Below are 17528 nucleotides of genomic sequence, written 5' to 3' on the forward strand. Positions count from 1 at the left end.
AGGCCGAAGGCTCGCGGCAGGCCTTTGTTACATCACTGCCCATGTGACAAAATCGGAATGATGTCAAGGTTCTTTTGCAGTCAGCTGCATGGGGGCTTCCGTTAGCACGGGGCTTGTGTTAGGACGGGGCTCGCCGTAAACCCGTCTTTAAGAAAGAGCTTTCTTCCAAAAAGATAAAGGAAGCATGGCGCACACAGCCAATGATATGTATTCCAGCCCACGTCTGGTAAACTCTCGGATGATGACAGCAAGGCAGGGTCACCTGGGTTCTATTAGCTCAATTAATGAGGAGTAAGATAAGGCTAACACCCTGCTCGTCCAGCGGCTCAGGCCCAGAGCTGCAGTAATGGAGTTATTAACCTTCGTCAGCCACTGGATTTTGCTGCTGATTCCAACTCCATTTCCTAGTTCAGGCCTCCATTAATGGGCTGTTTATTACCCATAGTCTGCATAAGGATCAGCTGCAGGAATACGAGCGCTTCCTGGAGGGACCCATGATAATGAAAGAGAGAGAGGAAGGGACGGGCAAGAAGCCCTCTCTATTTTGCATTTTAATTTTTCTTTGGTCCTACTGCCATCCTCTTAAGAAATTATAGCATCCTTCTCACTTTGGGCCACATTAGAAATGACAGAGTCATCGTCCAAGGGTTTGATTGTGTCTTATCCAAGAGAAATTGCCACATGGAAATAAATTACATCAAATCAGGGAGCTCTGGCATATAAACTACATGCCTATTTGATTTTTAATTTCATAATGTACCACCACATCCATCGTTTAAAATCTGACATAATTGAAACAAAAAAATCAAAACTGCATTTAGCAGAATAATCTGAACAATATCGCTAAATGTCCTGATTAAAAATTTCCAGGGTGCTTGTTTGAATTGAAAAAAAAAAAAAGAATTCCAGTTTTCTTGGCTCAGTGGGGTCCTGAACAAAAGAGCAATTTTGTCTTTGACTGTTTCAAGATCATTTGCCCCACGTGCTACCAGAGGAACGGGCTACCTTCTCCAATTCCAAGCCAATGCAAGTCCTTAATACATCTTTCACAGATAAGGAAAGCAAGCAGGTCGCCATTAAAGAAGCATTTTAAAAATTATCTGTAGCAACCCATCGTGAGTAGATGCAGCAAACACTCTTGAGGGTCATTCCTTTAATAGCTGCCATCTTAGCCTCTTTGTGTTGAGCAGGAATTCAACATCATGTGGGGAAGTGTCACAGTAAATGTGTTTACTCTTCCTAACATATAGACAAATCTGCAGCATCCTATTTGGGGGCTGTGAGTTTGTGCTTTATTTATTTATTTATTTATTTCTTCATTTATGGAGAGACAAGGTCTCCATCTGTCACCCAGGCTGGAGTACAGGGACACGATCATAGCTTACTGCAGCCTCCGATTCCTGGGCTCAAGCAATCCTCCTACCTCAGCCTCCCAAGTAGCTGGGACTACAGGTGTGCACCACCATGTGTGGCTTAGCGTGTCACTTGTTATGTGAGAACAGGTGAGAATACTGCGCTACACATTTGAATGAGAGTTGGCCCTAACAGGAGGTGCTCTGGGCACTCATGAGCTGAGCAGCTCATGGCCATCCACAATATCAGTACAGCTCTTTCAAGCTGTCAACCACTTGCACACATCTTCCATTTACTCTCCAGAGCAGAAGGGTAGAGATTGTTGCCGATTTAACAAATAAGGAAATTGAAGTTAAATGTGTCTTCTTCAAACCAGCTAGCCCCCGAGGAGGGATAAATGCAATCCCATTGCATAAAGGATAGAATTTAATAGTTCAGAGCAAAGAGCTGGGTTCAGGGCTGGCCCCTTCCATCGATACCTGGCTGTGTGGCCTGGGGCAATGAACATGGCTTCTCTAAAGCCAGCTACCTTTCACCTGAGCAAAGCTCCTTTACTGGGCTGAAGAATGGATGGAATGACATAGGAAACAAGCATGTAATTAGCACTCAGCAAAGACCAGATATCATCATTATTACTCTTGTTGTCAAGATAATAATGATTACGAAGGAGGAGGGGGCGGGAGAGAGAATGGGGAGGGAAAGGGAAGAAGTGTCCTCATTGGACATGATCTGGGAACAAAGCGGGAGGGGCTGCTTCACGGCAGTCAGAGAATAGAAGGAGAATGAACTGAAAGATGAAGGAGGAGGAGAAAGAGAAACGCAGAGAGGAAGTTGAGAAAGGCAGAGCAGAGATGCCCTGTGCAAAGCCATGGCAGTTTCAGCGGCCTGGCCCTCGGAAGTCGAAAAGAAATGCTTCCAGACCCGAGGGGACAGGCTTGGCCCAGGCAGGCTGCTCTGGGTGTGGAAGTACCAGCGCTAGTGCCTGGGGATGGGTGTCTGCCAGCCTCTCCCTCCCATCGGCGGCTCTGTTCTCTCTGGCTTTCTGGAGGAAATGTCTCTGTGAGGAATGTTTGTTTGGCAAAAGCCAACAATAACAACTACAAACCCAGCACCAAGGGGGTGCCAAATGCGATCAGAAGAGACCCGTCCCTGCCTTTTCCGGGACAGCTGAACCCCTCTGGGCTCCTCTGGTTGTGGGACACACACACCCATCTTATTTAAACAATAATAATTTAAAAAAATCCAAAACCCACCACATCCTCAAAGGAAACTATATAGCAGTTTCCAGTTTGCACAAAATGACCTGAGACCCAAATATGCTAATCAGAAATATCATTCTTGGGCGATTTCCCGAGAATCCTAAAATGTAGTCCAGTGGAACAGAGAGATATTCTAGAAAGCAACATCAAGATTGAAACTCCCTGCTACCATTTTGCTGAATTTCATTGCCACTGACTCAACTAGGTCCCTCCTTTTAAACCGTTTTCCGGCGATTTCTGAGGTAGCATGACTAAGACCTTGTGGGGGAGGGTTAAGCTCCCAGCTTGCCCTGCCCCCTCCCTCCTGGCAGCATGGAGGGAAAGGAGGATGCCAAAAAAAAAAACAAAAAACAAAAAACCAGTGGGTCTCGTACACGGCAAACTTCCCAACATCAATCGGAATCCTATACTCTCTCTCTGTAGCAAGCATTAATTTTAAAAGAAAATACTGTTCTACAAACTTGCAGCATGAAATGAATTATTTTACAGCCAGGCAGAGGGCAGGTTTCTAGATGCAGCCGTGGATATAGTTCTTTCTTTTTTTTCGTCTTTCATTCTTGCTTTTTTTTTTTTTTTTTGCTATTATTATTATGTTTTAACAAACTTTATAGCCCATTTTATTTGTTCTCAAATAACTTTTTCTCCTTCTTTCCGACAGATCAATTACTTGGTTTGTTTTCCTTACTGTATGATGTTGGAATCAAGAGATTGATACTTCTCGGTAGAATATAATTTAGTATTATGTGCCATGGGTTTATGCGGTAGGAGTCAGACAAAACATTGCATTTGAACACTATCCATTTATCAGCTCGAAGAGGAGATTTATATTTGACAAGGAGACAATAACTTTGTTTTCTGATAAGCCAAAGCGGTCTATTTTTGTGTCCAATACACGGAGTAGCTTACCCTTCCCCAATAACTCTATTTACTAGTGTGAATATATTTTAATAATAAAATTGATATATATGTAAATTTATTTTAATCTAATTTCATCGAACCTTCCCAAAAAAAGAGCCTTTGTAGATTGTTTTCATATCTGAATTATAGATTTCTGTATCGTATTCCCAGATTGATTTCTAGGCTATAATTCTGTCAAGATTTCCTCCTGGTGTCAAAAACAGCAATACCACAGCTACGGTGTTTTATAATTGGCATCACAACTGAACCAGAATTACAGTCCTGATCGTCATCCCGGTGCTAGGTGGGTTCATTTTAGAATATTTCTCTCTTTCTTAGCCTGTATCTGAACTTGAAGGTTTATGGCTAAAATTACTTTCTGAGTTAATCATAAAAATGTTTAATTGAAAGCTAAGATGCTGGAAATGAAAGAGACAGAGATGAGAAAGGAGGAAGGAAAACACACCCTCAATGACTACAAAAGGATGATTAAACAGCAGCACATGATTAAATCTACATTGTAAGTAAAGATTTTTTGTTCCTGCCTGTCCTTTGCCCTAGGGTCAAAAAAATTAAATTGGCATTATTTACTAAGTCTTTAAACCGTGATTTTTCACTCCGTGGTGACAGAGGAGTATTTCCTTGCAACCCTGCCCTAAATCGCATCGGTTCTTGACTATTCCTCCCTGTATGCCCTCCCCTGTGTCGGGCTTGGAGTACTGGTGTCGGGCTCAGTAAGTAAAATAGTCATGTTTCCCCTCAGGATTCAGAAAACCAGCACTAGATTCTCTCTCCCTGCTAATGACACCCTGCCCCTGCCTTCTTTCAAGTGACTGTTTTGCATTTTCCCCAGTACCTTTCATCTTCAGGTAGCTGATGAGCTCATAAAGAAGCTACACAGGCTGGGCACGGTGGCTCACGCCTGTAATCCCAGCACTTTGGGAGGCCGAGGCAGGTGGATCACCCGAGGTCAGGAGTGCAACACCAGCCTGGCAAACACGGTGAAACCCCAGCTCTACCAAAAATATAAAATTAGCCAGGCGTGGGGGCATATGCCTATAATCCCAGCTACTTGGGAGGCTGAGGCAGGAGAATCGCTTGCATCTGGGAGGCGAAGGTTGCAGTGAGCCAAGACTGTGCCATTGTACTCCCGCCTGGGCAACAAGAGCGAAAGTACGTCTCAAAAAAAATATAAATAGATAAATAAATAAATAAGCTACACAGCTGATGCTGTGACGTTCACCACGTCTGTGGCATTAACTATGTTAGGAAGAACAGAGGGTGGACGCTTAGCCCTCAGGTACTCGGTCCCTGGAATTTCACAGAAATAACGGTAGTAAAACAGGATGCTCAGGTTAAGACTGTCAGATCCCTGCTGCCCTGGGCCTAAACAGAGGTTTCAGTCTTGCAATGGAAAGCTCTGTAGCCCAATTTCTAGGGATGTAATTCAAACAGTTGAGGAGATTTCAACTGTGGGAAAGGCAGAACAATGCCTGCCCCTAACTCCAAGATGTTCACCTCCCCATCCCCAGATTCTGTGAATGGGTTATCTTACCTGGCAAAGGGAACTTTGCAGATTGGATTAAGGTAAGGACTGTGTTGACATGATTTGGAACAGTGAGGGCCGGGGAGGAACTTGCGGAGGAGAAAGAAAGATGATCAAAGAATTCTTTGCCAGATGTTGTTTACAAGTAAAAATTGAACAGAGAGACATTCTCAAGTATGTAAGAATTCAGGAAGTTCAGTGTCTATGTACCCTTGCTGTTAATGACTCAAAGACATAATCCATTCAAATGAAAGATAAAATCAAAATTAGTAAATTAAGAGGTTAAACTATATAAGCAGCTGGTGTTGAAATCTTAATCCAGTTTTAGAGAGAATAAAAGCTTTATAAGTATAGTCATTATAGCTAAAAACAGAATATAATTGTTATATTTCTAGAAAGAAAAGCTTGATATTGATTGGAAACAATAATCCGTGCATAACAGGAGGACACAGAAAAATTTCAGGATGTGTCTGTCCCTGGCTCCCCCAAAATGGAAAGTAGATGGAGAAGAGGGAGGAGGAGATGATCACTTTTTGACATCTTTCACATGAAGGGGTCAAGGTATTCTGTGGCATTTCAAAATCAACAAACTGAGAAATAAAGTTTAATCAAGTCACAGTGAAGAGGCTATTAGAAGAACTACAAAGAGATTGTCTTCTAAATTAATGGAAGTGGGGCAGGTCGGAAGATAACCATAACAAGAAAAATACTCAAAGAAAACACATTCCATAAAGAAACGATGGAAAACAAAGGAAACCATAATGAAGCATAAAACAAAGTAAGGAAAGCAAAAATCAGTGAGATAGACACAACTATTCACGGAAAAAGACATTCAGATGGAAGAAAAAATATCAAAGCCCATTTCATTCTGCCCACAGTGAAGACAAAGTCTACGGGTTCTGCCCCACGCACCCACAGTCTCCGTACAGCTTTTTAGTTGTATCATCAACAAAAAATAAGAGAAGCAAAAGAGTTGAAAGTAAAACTTAGGAACATGCACAATGCAACAAAGAAATCAGAGTTTGAATTCCAGATAAAAATGGCTTCTTGAAACCCACGCCAGATTTTGTTTCTTCCCCAAATCCCTCAGAAAAATGACAGGAAAGGCTCTTTGAAAACCTAACCCACAAGAGCAGAAAGAACGGGGAAGAGGAAGGCAATCAGACAAAAGTTTCGATGCTGGAAAGCAGACGTGGAACAGAGGCAGCAAGCTGAGGCAACCTCAGAAAGCCAAATCCTAAGTCAGCAGTAGGAAAGCCGAGAATCAACCTTATCCTCCCCAGAAAATCCTCAAAAGGCTCAGGCACAGGCGCCACTTGGGAACTGGCAGCTAAATGAGGGGGGTTGGTTGAAATTTGTTTGAGAAGAGAGCGAGTCCTAGATCCCTTCCTCACTCCACCCAGCTGAGCGAACGTGTCTCCTCCACTTGGGAAGAAATTAAACATTTATTATCTAGAGAGGATAAAATATAGGCTCTTTGGACTGAAGAATGCCAAGCACAATTGAGAGCCTGAGTCTATGCCAAACACAGGGGAATTAGGTAAGCGTATGCAAACTGAATGCAGTATGTGAGATCCCTCCCCTGCCCTTCCCACTGTCCTGCTTCTCTGCTGGACCCCCAGACCCTGGCAGCAAGGCCTTTACCCTCCAGCAGGAGACTGCATGAGTCCTCTCTGGGGAATCTAAGAAGCCCAGAAGAAAAGATCTAAAGATGCTGACACTTGGTGAGAGGGTTCTGCACAAACGGCCCAATTATACCATCCCAATGATATCATCCTATAGTGAAGACTAAGCCTGTGGGCTCTATCCCTGAACTCAGAGCTTCCAAATCACTTTTTAGTCTCCCACTCTTAGACACGAGCAAACATCCAAGGGTAATCCAACATATAAGGGGAAAAAAGACTCTGCTGAGAAAGACTATGCTCAAGACAAACACAAATTCAATAGAAACTGATGATGCAGAAAAGAAAAGGAAAATAATGCTATCTCCCCATCCTCCTAACAAAATCAAATATGTCATTAACATTTTCTCTCTACTTTTTTTTTTCTTGAGACAGAGTCTCACTCTGTTGCCCAGGCTGGAGTGCAATGGTGCGATCTCGGCTCAATACAACCTCTACCTCCTGGGTTCAAGCAATTCTCCTGCTCAGCTTCCTGAGTAGCTGGGATTACAGGTATGTGCCACTACACCCAGCTGATTTTTTACATTTTTAGTAGAGAGGATTTACTCCTGATTTTCTGAACTGCCTGCCTTGGCCTCCCAAAGTGCTGGATTACAGGCGTGAGCCACCACGCCTGGCGTCATTAGCATTTTCTTTTTTTCTTTTTCTTTTTTTTGGTCATTTAGGTTTTAAGTTGGTGCAAAAGCAATTGTGGCTTTTGCCATTGAAAGTAATGGGACAAAACTCATGACTACTTTTGTGCCAGTCATTAACATTTTCAAGAGGTAAAAAAAAAAAAAAATCCGTGAAACGAGATCAAGAAACTATAAAAGGAATATTCAGAAAATAAAAAGCTCTTGACTATTACAGAAATAAACAAACACAACAGCAGAAATTAGAATTCAATAAAAATGTTGGAAGAGGAAGTTAAGGAAATCTCCCAGAAAGTAGAGCAAAACAAAACAAAAAGCAATTACTGACCACACACACACACACACACACATACACACACACACACACACAAAATACAATGGAAAAAATATATTTTTAAAACATTGAGAAGGCCAGTTCTGAAGATCCAATACCCAAATAATAGGAGTTACAGAGAGAACAGAAAAAAGAGAAAAAAATAATTAACAAAGTAATTCAAGAAAATGTCCCACAACTGAAGAACACAGATTTCCAGATTAATTTCTGGTACAGTGGAGTAAATTTGACCCATACCAAGGATATAATGAAATTTCACAGAACCCTGGAGACAAAGGGAAGAGCCTACAAACTTTCACAGAAAGAAAAAAGTCACCTACGAAGGATCAGGATCAAATTGGCATTGGACTTCTTAGCAACACTGGAAATTCAAAATTCTAAGGGAAAATCATTTCCAGTGTATAATTTCTCAACCAGCCAATCTATCCAACAAGTATGAAGGCAGAGACTTTCAGATATGTAGGGCTCCCCAAAATTTACCTCCCATACACCCTTTCTCAGGAAGTTACTGATAGATGTGTTCAACCAAAACAAGGTAGAAAGCCAAGAAAAAGGAAGTCGTGTGATACAGAAATAAAATATCTAATATGGGAGAGGGGTAAAGAAAATCTTCAGTGTAGCAGTGAATGGCAATCCCAAAATGATTGTTGTATACAGGCATAAAGGATGACTTCTTCAATTTAGAACATGTGTGCTGCAGGTGTGATGGCCTACTGCTTTTAAACCATCTTTTTAACTTGAGAAACAACTAGAGGTTATGCTTTGTCAAATCAAGGGGGTATATAAAAGGAAGATGAGTGACCCAGGAAACAGAGACTCCAACTCAAAAGAAAGCCAAGGGGAATTTCTCTGATTATAGTAAAGAAAAGTCACTGATGATCCACTATGCAGTAAGGCTAGGAAAAAAACAGTCCAAACAGGAGAGGAATGGGAGTGATCAAGGAAAAAAAACAAACAAACCTGAAGCTGATGGATTACATAATATGATGGACTTTGTGGGAAATTGTTCTGAAAGGCTGTAAGGAGATATGGAAATAGTTAACTAATAGGTACAAAGAAAACTAGGCAAGTAGAAAAGCAAGATGATTATTAACTTCAGGAAAATCAAGAAGAAAGGAAAGGCAAAACAGACAAAAGCCAACACCTTCCAGCTGAGTTAGATTCTCAAAGCACCACACAACTGTATGCTTATATCTCATTGGCCGGAACTTAATGTTGTGGCTCCATAGAGCTGTAAAGAAGACTGGAAAATGGGACCTTTTATTTTCAGATACCAATGTACTCCTCTGAAAATTGATCTTTTGTTATTGAGGAGGAAAGCTAGAATGAATTTTGGGGTAGATAATTAAGTGTCTGTCACTGACGGTCACTGTCATCAATAATACATGTCACAATGAACACACAGCTGACAGAAACCTTTATGTACTAAATAACATAGCACCAAAACACATAAAGCAAAAAATGCAGGAAACACAATAAAAATTAATGGCACAAGATATTCAAATTATGTTAATATATTTAAAGACAGGGGAAAGGGATGATTTTCTAGGAAGAGACCAATTGCACAAGAAAAGAGAGAAATTCAAATTGATCAAACACCATGAACGAAATCAATCGAATTGTTAACAAGCTACCTCTGCCCCAAAGTGCCAGATCCAAAAAATAGTTACTGCTGGAGTTTTAAACTCTCTCAGATATGGAGAAAGAAAGAAAATCTATGAAATTATCATATACTAAAGTCTGACAAAACACAAGAAAGTTACAAAATTTTAATCTGTATTATATATGCATATTAATGCAAAAAAACTAAATAAAATTGTAGCCAATATAATCCTTGTGCTGTCATTAACATGATAAACTTAGCTGCTTAAAGATGTTCAAATTTGGCTGGGTATGGTGGCTCATGCCTGTAACCCTAGCACTTTGGGAGGTCAAGGTGGGTGGATCACCTGAGGTCAAGAGTTTGAGACCAGTCTGGCCAAAATGGTGAAACCTCGTCTCTACTAAAAATACAAAAATTAGCCATGTGTGGTAACACATACTTTTAATCCCAGCTACTCAGGAGCCTGAGGCAGGAGAATCACTTGAACCTGGAAGCAGAGGTTGCAATGAGCAGAGATCATGCCACTGCACTCCAGCCTGGGGGACAGAGTGATATTCTCTCTTAAAAAAAAAAGAAAGAAAGAAAGAAAGAAAGAAAGAAAGAAAGAAAGAAAGAAACTCAAATTTATTATCTAGCAGTTTTTGTAGGTCAGAAATCTGGTATGAGTCTGACTGGGCTTAGGTCAAGGTATCAGCTAGAACTGTAGTTCTCACCTGGGGCTCACTGTTTGTTGGTCGAATTCATGTCTTCTCACATTTTCCATGGCCCCTGTCTTTGAGCCAGCAATGCTGTGTCATGCTTAGAAATCTCTCTGACTTCCTATTCTGCCCTCAGTCAGGAGGGAACTCTGCTTTTAAGGGTTTGTGTGATTATTTTGGGCCCACCCAGATAGTCTGGGATGACTTTTCCATTTTAAGGTCAACTGATCAGTAATCATAAGTATACCTGCAAAGTCCGTTTTGTCATGTAATATATAACATTCAGAGGCAAGATAGCAGGGGGGCAAAAGTCATAAGGGTCAAAATTCTACCTGCCACAATCAGTAGAATAATATACCAAGAAAGAATAATATACCATGACCAAATCAGTTATTACAGGACCAAAAGACTGGCTTACTATTATTAACATAACTTATTATATCAATATGTCAAAAAGAGAAGAAACATTTTTCCTAAAAGGTGCTGAAAAGCTCTTGACACAATTCAACATTAACCAGAGATTTTAAATCATGGAGCTATACTTCTTTAACTTTATACAAATTGTATGCGCTTCAAACCAAAAGCCAGTAGCGCCTTAATGGCAGCAGTTCCAGCAGCACCTTAAGGTCAGGAAAAAAATCACCCTGTCGATCTGACCCTGTTCCGAAAGTACCGCCCAACAAGAGTAAAATGAAAAGTATAAATACGGAAAAGGAAGAGGCAAAAGGATGGGTATTTGTAGGTGACATGATCATCTACCTGAAAAGCCCAAGAGAATCAACTGAAAAACTATCCGAAACAGGAAGAGGGTTTGGGAAGGTGGCTGGGAGTATAGAAGTAAGCCAAAATCACTGTCTTTTCTATACTCTTGAAAAACCCATTTAGAAAACATGGAAGGAAAAGACCTTATTATAATACCTGTAAGAAGAACGACAGAAAATATACCTAGAAATAAAATAAGAAGTGTGAGCTCCAAGGAAGTGTTGATATTTTCACTGGGAAGGAAAGATGGGATACAGCCACGTCAAACTGGAAGGGATGGTATTAGTCGGTTTCACACTGCTGTGAAGAACTACTTGAGACTAGGTAATTTATAAAGGAAAGAGGTTAATTGATTCACAGTTCCTCATGGCTACGGAGGCCTCAAGAAACTTACAATCATGGCAGAAAGTAAAGGGGAAGCAAAGCACGTATTACACGACAGTGGGGGAGAGAGAGAGCAAGTGGGGTGGGGCCGCACTTTAAAACCATCAGATCTCGTGAGAACGCAGTCACTGTCATGAGAACAGCACGAGGGAAACTGCCCCCATGATCCAATCACCTCCCGCCAGGTCCCTCGCTAACATGTGGGGTTTACAGTTCAAGATAAGATTTGGATGGGGACACACAGCCAAACCATATCACAGGCCAATTTGAAAAAATAAGGCAATTCCAGCTAAAATTTCAATGGCAGTTTCTTTTTGTACATCATAAAATTATAGGGTTCATTTGGAATAATAAATATATAAAATAGACAGTAAAAAAGAGTAATGAGAGGGCCTTGTCCTGCAGTGACTATTGAAATACAGTATATGACAAAACTGGAGTAAACAGAGCGGTACTACTGCAGAAATAGACACTCAGGCAAGAGAAAGTTCAGAAACAGCCCCAGTATATTGAGAGACTAAACATGCCGTTTGATGATGGTTGGACCATATATAAAAATAGATGTGTAACCATCATTCTCAGCAAATTGACACAAGAACAGAAGGCCAAACACATGTTCTCACTCATAGGTGGGTGTTGAACAATGAGAACACGTGGACTCAGGGAGAGGAGCATCATACAGAGGTGGCAGTTGAGGGGGGTAGGGGAGAGACAGCGGGGGGTGGGGAGGGATAACATGGGGAGAAATGCCAGATATAGTATGCACCTAAAGTAAAATAAATAAATTACGTGAAACCCGCAACCTGCAGCAAGCTGCCCAGGGAGTCAGACCACAACATCTGCAGCAATCAGCCCCAAAGGGCCAGGACTTGATCAGGAATTGACCGCTTCCCTCATTTTTGCCAGCATTTGCAAAGTACCACCAACCAGAGAAAGCCAAACGTGTTCCCTTAAGCAATCATGTAGGATGCCCTGCCTCTAGCCCACCCAGCTCCCCCAAGCCAACAGCCACCAACTGGGGCACGGTAGAACTGAAGACTTTCCCACCTTCCAGGAGAACGTTTTCACCTACACTGCCTGCCTGTGAGTCTCTGCTGAAACGCCAAGCAATAGTGGCTGACCCCTTGCTGTTGCAATCTCAGACTAAATAGCCTTTGCTTGCTTTCACTTGGGTGGGCTTCATTGCTCTCCACAATACATACAATCGTGATGAGCTCTCGAGTTCAAACTAGTAGACGAAAGAGAGAACATCCAACGATACTCAACACTCGGAACAAATGGTTAACCATTTGGGGAACATAAAGGCGACTCATACTGCATACTCACATCAGAATAAATACCAGCTGCATCAAAGGTTTAAATGTAAAAATCAAACTCTAAAAAGAGCAGAAGAAAACATCTGTTGATTTGTATAACAATTCCCCCATGGAAGGCAAGACGGGTATTTATTACTGTTTTACAGATGAGGAAGTTCAGGTCCAGCACGGAGAGTGAAAGCCAGGATTTGAACCCAAGCCCAACTCCTAGTCCACTGGGCAGATGGGGTGGGTGGGAATGGGGTGAAAAGAGATGATCCACTTCAGGAACACGTGAAGGCTGGTGTAACCTGGATCCTTCAGCTGAGCCCTGGAGGGAGGGTGCCCAGGGGTTCATTTGGAATAATGGGCTGCGGACTTGGCTGGGGCAGCTCACCTGTTGGGATTGTAGCCCAGGCTATTCAGCAGGTGTGCCTGGTCCAGGTCCCTCGGGAAGCCGTGCAGCACCCAGCCTCTCTGAATGCAGTCCTGCTGGTCCAGGCGCTGGCTCAGCACCTTCACGAGGAGGCTATCAGGAACTGCAGAGAAGGAGGACAGGTGAGCACCCTGCTGGCCTGTGCCCTACGGGTCCTGGGCTTCCTAAGATTACTTGACCACAGGTTGAGCTGCTGAAGAAGTGGGTCTGAGTGGAGCCACCTGGAACCACTTGGGCAAGGCTGTCAATGCCTATTTCCCAGGTCCCTCCTTGGTCCCAGCAATGGGGCTGCGTGAGATGGGAAATACACTGGCTGACCTTGACCTCAGGCTTTCCCTTACCTGGCCAAGATACCATCCCCACCTGCAGCCTGGTGAGAGGGAAGCAGTTGTCCCTCACTCTTACTCCATTCGGGCTGCTGCAGCAAAATCCTAGAAACTGGGCGCCCTTGAAACAACAGAAATGTATTTCTCAGTTCTGGAGGCCGACCAAGTCGGATTCAGTGCCTGGAAAGGGCCTATTTTGTGGTTCATGGATGGTGCCTTCTAGCTTCACCCTCACCAGGTGGAAGGGGTGACGAGTCACTCTGGGGTCCTTTAAATGGGCACTAATCCCATCCACAAGGGCCCCACCCTTGTGACCTCATTACCTCCCAAAGGTCCCACGTAATACCATTACCTTGGGGGGTTAGATTTTAACATATAAATTTTGGGGGACACATTCAGACCACAGCATCCCCATGGGTCCAGTTTTTGTAGCAAACACTTTTTGCAGAAGCATACCAGCCCCAGTTGCAGTTTTAGCTTTCCTCAAATGGGATCGTGCCAGTGCCCCCAAAGCTCTCTGCTAGTCTGTGATGCATTAGCAACCCCCACTCCCCTCCTTCTCGAAATTCTCCAATTCTCCCCCACCTTGATGCTTAGAATGGAGTCTCTCCCAAGAATCACAGCGCTAGTTATAACCAAAGACTGAAATGAAGTCCTATGGAGAATGAGATATTGAGAAGTCTCTTGTTTACACTGTGGCAATTGACATTTTCCTGAAATTCATACCTCTCTTCCCAGACTCATTAAATGTCCTGTGTTGCTAATGTACTGCGTTCCAGCAATTTGCACTGCGTTTCCTGCACTTTGCACTCATTTTCCAGAAATACTTGGTAAATATTAAGATTGTTTGCTATGACTGTGGCCCCGCATGGAGCTGGTTCCTAGGGGTGTGGTGGCAGTGAGTTTGGCAGTTTCTCTGGAAGCTGCCTGCTTACCCTCCTACTGACTGCCCGGGGGTCTAGCAAGTGGGCCTGAAGCACACATTTGAAACCTTCCAAAGGGCACCCCAGGCTGACAGCCAGGCGAACATGGAAGAGATGCAGAAAAATCACTAAGCCATTTCCCCGGCGGCCGTGACTTGCTGGGTTACTGCCCCTGTCGCCAAAAAACCCATAAACCTAATTCTACGCAATCTGCATTTCCCTGAATGTGTTCTCCCTCTAGTCCTTCACCCTTTCTTCCCCAGTCTCTAGGAAAGAGCAGAAACGGGCTTTGCTTTAACAAGAACATCTGGCTACCAGCATGAACGAGAAGTCGCCACAGTGAATCCCACCCCTTCTCCTGCTCCAGACCTGCAGTGGCTCCCCGGTGCTCCGAGGATAAAGAACAGTCTCCTTTCCAGGGCCAATAGGGCCTCCCAAGGTCTGCGCCCTGCCTTCCTCCCAGGTAACCTTCCCAGCTTGCACCTCCCCACACATGTGCACCTCCTCCATTCAGAACACCTTCTCCCACACCTTGCCTGGACGAACCTTTCAGCTCAGCCTCAGGGCCACGGTGGGGTGTTCCCTCCCCAGGGAAGTCTCTGAGGACAACCCCAGCCTGCACTTCTCACCTTCCCTCACTTGCCACCCTTGTTATCACAAGGACACTTCTCTCTGGGTGATTCTTTGTTTAACGTCTGCCTCTTAGCTCACGGGTGGGTCTCATGAGAATGAAGACCACGTCTCTCCCATTCTTCCCTGCCTAGAACGATGCCTGGCACATAGTAGATGTTGAATAAATAGAAGGCTTCTCTTTTTCTTTTCTTTCTTTTTTTTTTTTTTTTTGAGGGGGAGTTTTGCTCTGTCGCCCAGGCTGGAGTGTAGTGACATGATCTCAGATCACTGGAACCTCTGCCTTCCGGGTTTAAGTGATTCAACTGCCTCAGCCTTCCCGGTAGCTGGGACTACAGGCGTGTGCCACCACGCCCAGCCAATTTTTTTTTTTTTTTGTATTTTTAGTAGCAACGGGGTTTCACCGTGTTAGCCAGAATGGTCTCGATCTCCTGACCTCGTGATCTGCCCACCTTGGCCTCCCAAAGTGCTGGGATTACAGGCATGAGCCACTGAGACCAGCCGAAGCCTACCCTTTTCCAAACACTTTACCACAATTCATCAACTCTGTTCAAACCAACTTGACCAGACTTTGGGGAAGCCAGGTGGTAGAGGAGAACATGGGCTTGGGGCGTTCACAAATCTAGGTCTCACCTCAGCTCCTCCCTTCCTTACTGGCTCCTCTGCAGGCAGTGTCTCACTCTCTGAGTGTCAGCTTCCTACTTGCTGAAAGAGGATAATGGGACACTTCGTGACCGGCTCACACCACATAGCTGACGCTCAAAGGTGATGGCTGTTACTTTTCTTTTTTTTTTTCTTTTTTCTTTTTTTTTTTTTGAGACGGAGTTTCGCTCTTGTTACCCAGGCTGGAGTGCAATGGCGCGATCTCGGCTCACCGCAACCTCCGCCTCCTGGGTTCAGGCAATTCTCCTGCCTCAGCCTCCTGAGCAGCTGGGACTACAGGCACGCGCCACCATGCCCAGCTGATTTTTTCTATTTTTAGTAGAGACGGGGTTTCACCATGTTGACCAGGATGGTCTCGATCTCTTGACCTCGTGATCCACCCGCCTCGGCCTCCCAAAGTGCTGGGATTACAGGCTTGAGCCACCGCGCCCGGCCTAGCTGTTACTTTTCAATTCAGGAGATGGGTGTTAGGAAGTGATGCTTCATGAATATTTTCATGCTTGCCCGTGGTCAGGGCGTCTCAGCAAAGACTGCTGGCACCTGGGATAAACCCCATCTTTAAAAAAAGAAAAAAAAAAGAACGAGACTTGGAAGTTAAAGACAGAGACTGCCAGGGAGACTCAGGGACGTCCGCCTCGCACCCCCTGCCCCTGGGAGGCAGCTGGCATGTTATTGCCTATAGGCTCCAAGAGTCACAATGTTGGGGCTCCCCTCCTGCCACAGGCCCCCTGTACACTCGGGGTGCACTTGGCCCCTTCCATATTGCCTGTGAGGAAATGGGCCATGGGGAGCCAGCTCTCAGAGATTACTGTGTGAATAAATAATTCGTCTGTCCTCTGATCCAGAGACCTCGAATTTTCTGCCACATGAATAAATACAGATTTAAAACAACGTGGGGTAAGAATCTGCTATGCAGCCTTCCAGTCCAGGGCTACCTTTAATATTTAGATATTTTCACTGAAAGAAGAAACAAATACAGAAATAATCCCTTCCCCATGATTCGCCCAGTGAGTAGTTGCTGACCATCTGGGCTGTGCCCAGCACTGTGCCTGGCATGGGATACGGGGTACACAGCAAGCCTGACTGCCAAGGCCCCCAGGCTCCTGAAGTTCACGTTCTCTCGGGGAGACAAACGTCACCCAGATAACAAATAACCATTTCTGAGAGTCATGGGTACTGTGAACAAAATCAACCAAATGATGGGAGGCTGCTGGTTTGACTGGGTCTAAGGAGACTGCATTTGGCTGAGATCAGAATGGCGAGTCCTGCTGAGAACGCAGGCCCACTAAGGCCTCTGTTGCTTAGGGGTGAGGATTATTTTGGACCAAATATTCTCTGATTGTAATCCTGAATAATCAGGTCTGGCTTGGAAACCCAGCTGCACCGAAGGTGATCTGACCTTTGGAGCCACAGCTTTCTGAGGGCCTGGAAGGGCATCCCGTGGACCTCTCGCAGGAAAATTAGGAAACTGAGGCCCAAAGAGGTTGTGGTGTAAGTGACCCACTCAAGGTCATCTAGCCAGCTGGTGATCAGGTTGGGGCAGGACCCTGATCCCTGGCCCATAATGCCCCTAACTGTCCTGCTGCCTCATTTCCCAAAGGCCTCGAGTCCCTGAGTCCCTCAGACTGACCACTTACAAACTGACATAGGCAAAGTTTCTCAACTGGGGAGAACGCTGACTCCAGGGAAAAATGGAAGGCCAGATAGAAATACAATGAGATTTTTTTTTTTTTTTTTTTTTTTTTTTTTTTTTTGCCTGTTAGTTGACATAGCTTTCTAGAGGGAATTTCCCAACTTGCATCAAAACTTAGGCCGGGCGCAGTGGCTCAAGCCTGTAATCCCAGCACTTTGGGAGGCCGAGGCGGGTGGATCACGAGGTCAAGAGATCGAGACCATCCTGGTCAACACAGTGAAACCCCATCTCTACTAAAAATACAAAAAATTAGCTGGGCATGGTGGCGCATGCCTGTAATCCCAGCTACTCAGGAGGCTGAGGCAGGAGAATTGCCTGAACCCAGGAGGTGGAGGCTGCGGTGAGCCGAGATTGCGCCATTGCACTCCAGCCTGGGTAACAAGAGCGAAACTCCGTCTCAAAAAAAAAAAAA

The 17528-nt window shown here is 44.2% G+C and overlaps 1 protein-coding gene across 7 annotated transcripts in view; it reads right to left on the bottom strand.

Moving 5' to 3' along the window:
• Positions 1-17528, bottom strand: part of AK8 (adenylate kinase 8) — a 157238-nt gene that overhangs the window by 58752 nt on the left and 80958 nt on the right. For all 7 annotated transcript variants that reach the window (XM_032257692.1, XM_032257696.1, XM_032257691.1 and 4 more), the window contains one exon: positions 12843-12984. In XM_032257692.1, the coding sequence (XP_032113583.1) occupies positions 12843-12984 (142 nt within the window). The remainder of the gene's footprint in view (positions 1-12842; positions 12985-17528) is intronic.

Source organism: Sapajus apella, unplaced genomic scaffold, assembly GCF_009761245.1.
Source record: "Sapajus apella isolate SASKATOON/1434 unplaced genomic scaffold, GSC_monkey_1.0 scaffold97, whole genome shotgun sequence".
NCBI classification, from domain to species: Eukaryota; Metazoa; Chordata; class Mammalia; order Primates; family Cebidae; genus Sapajus; species Sapajus apella.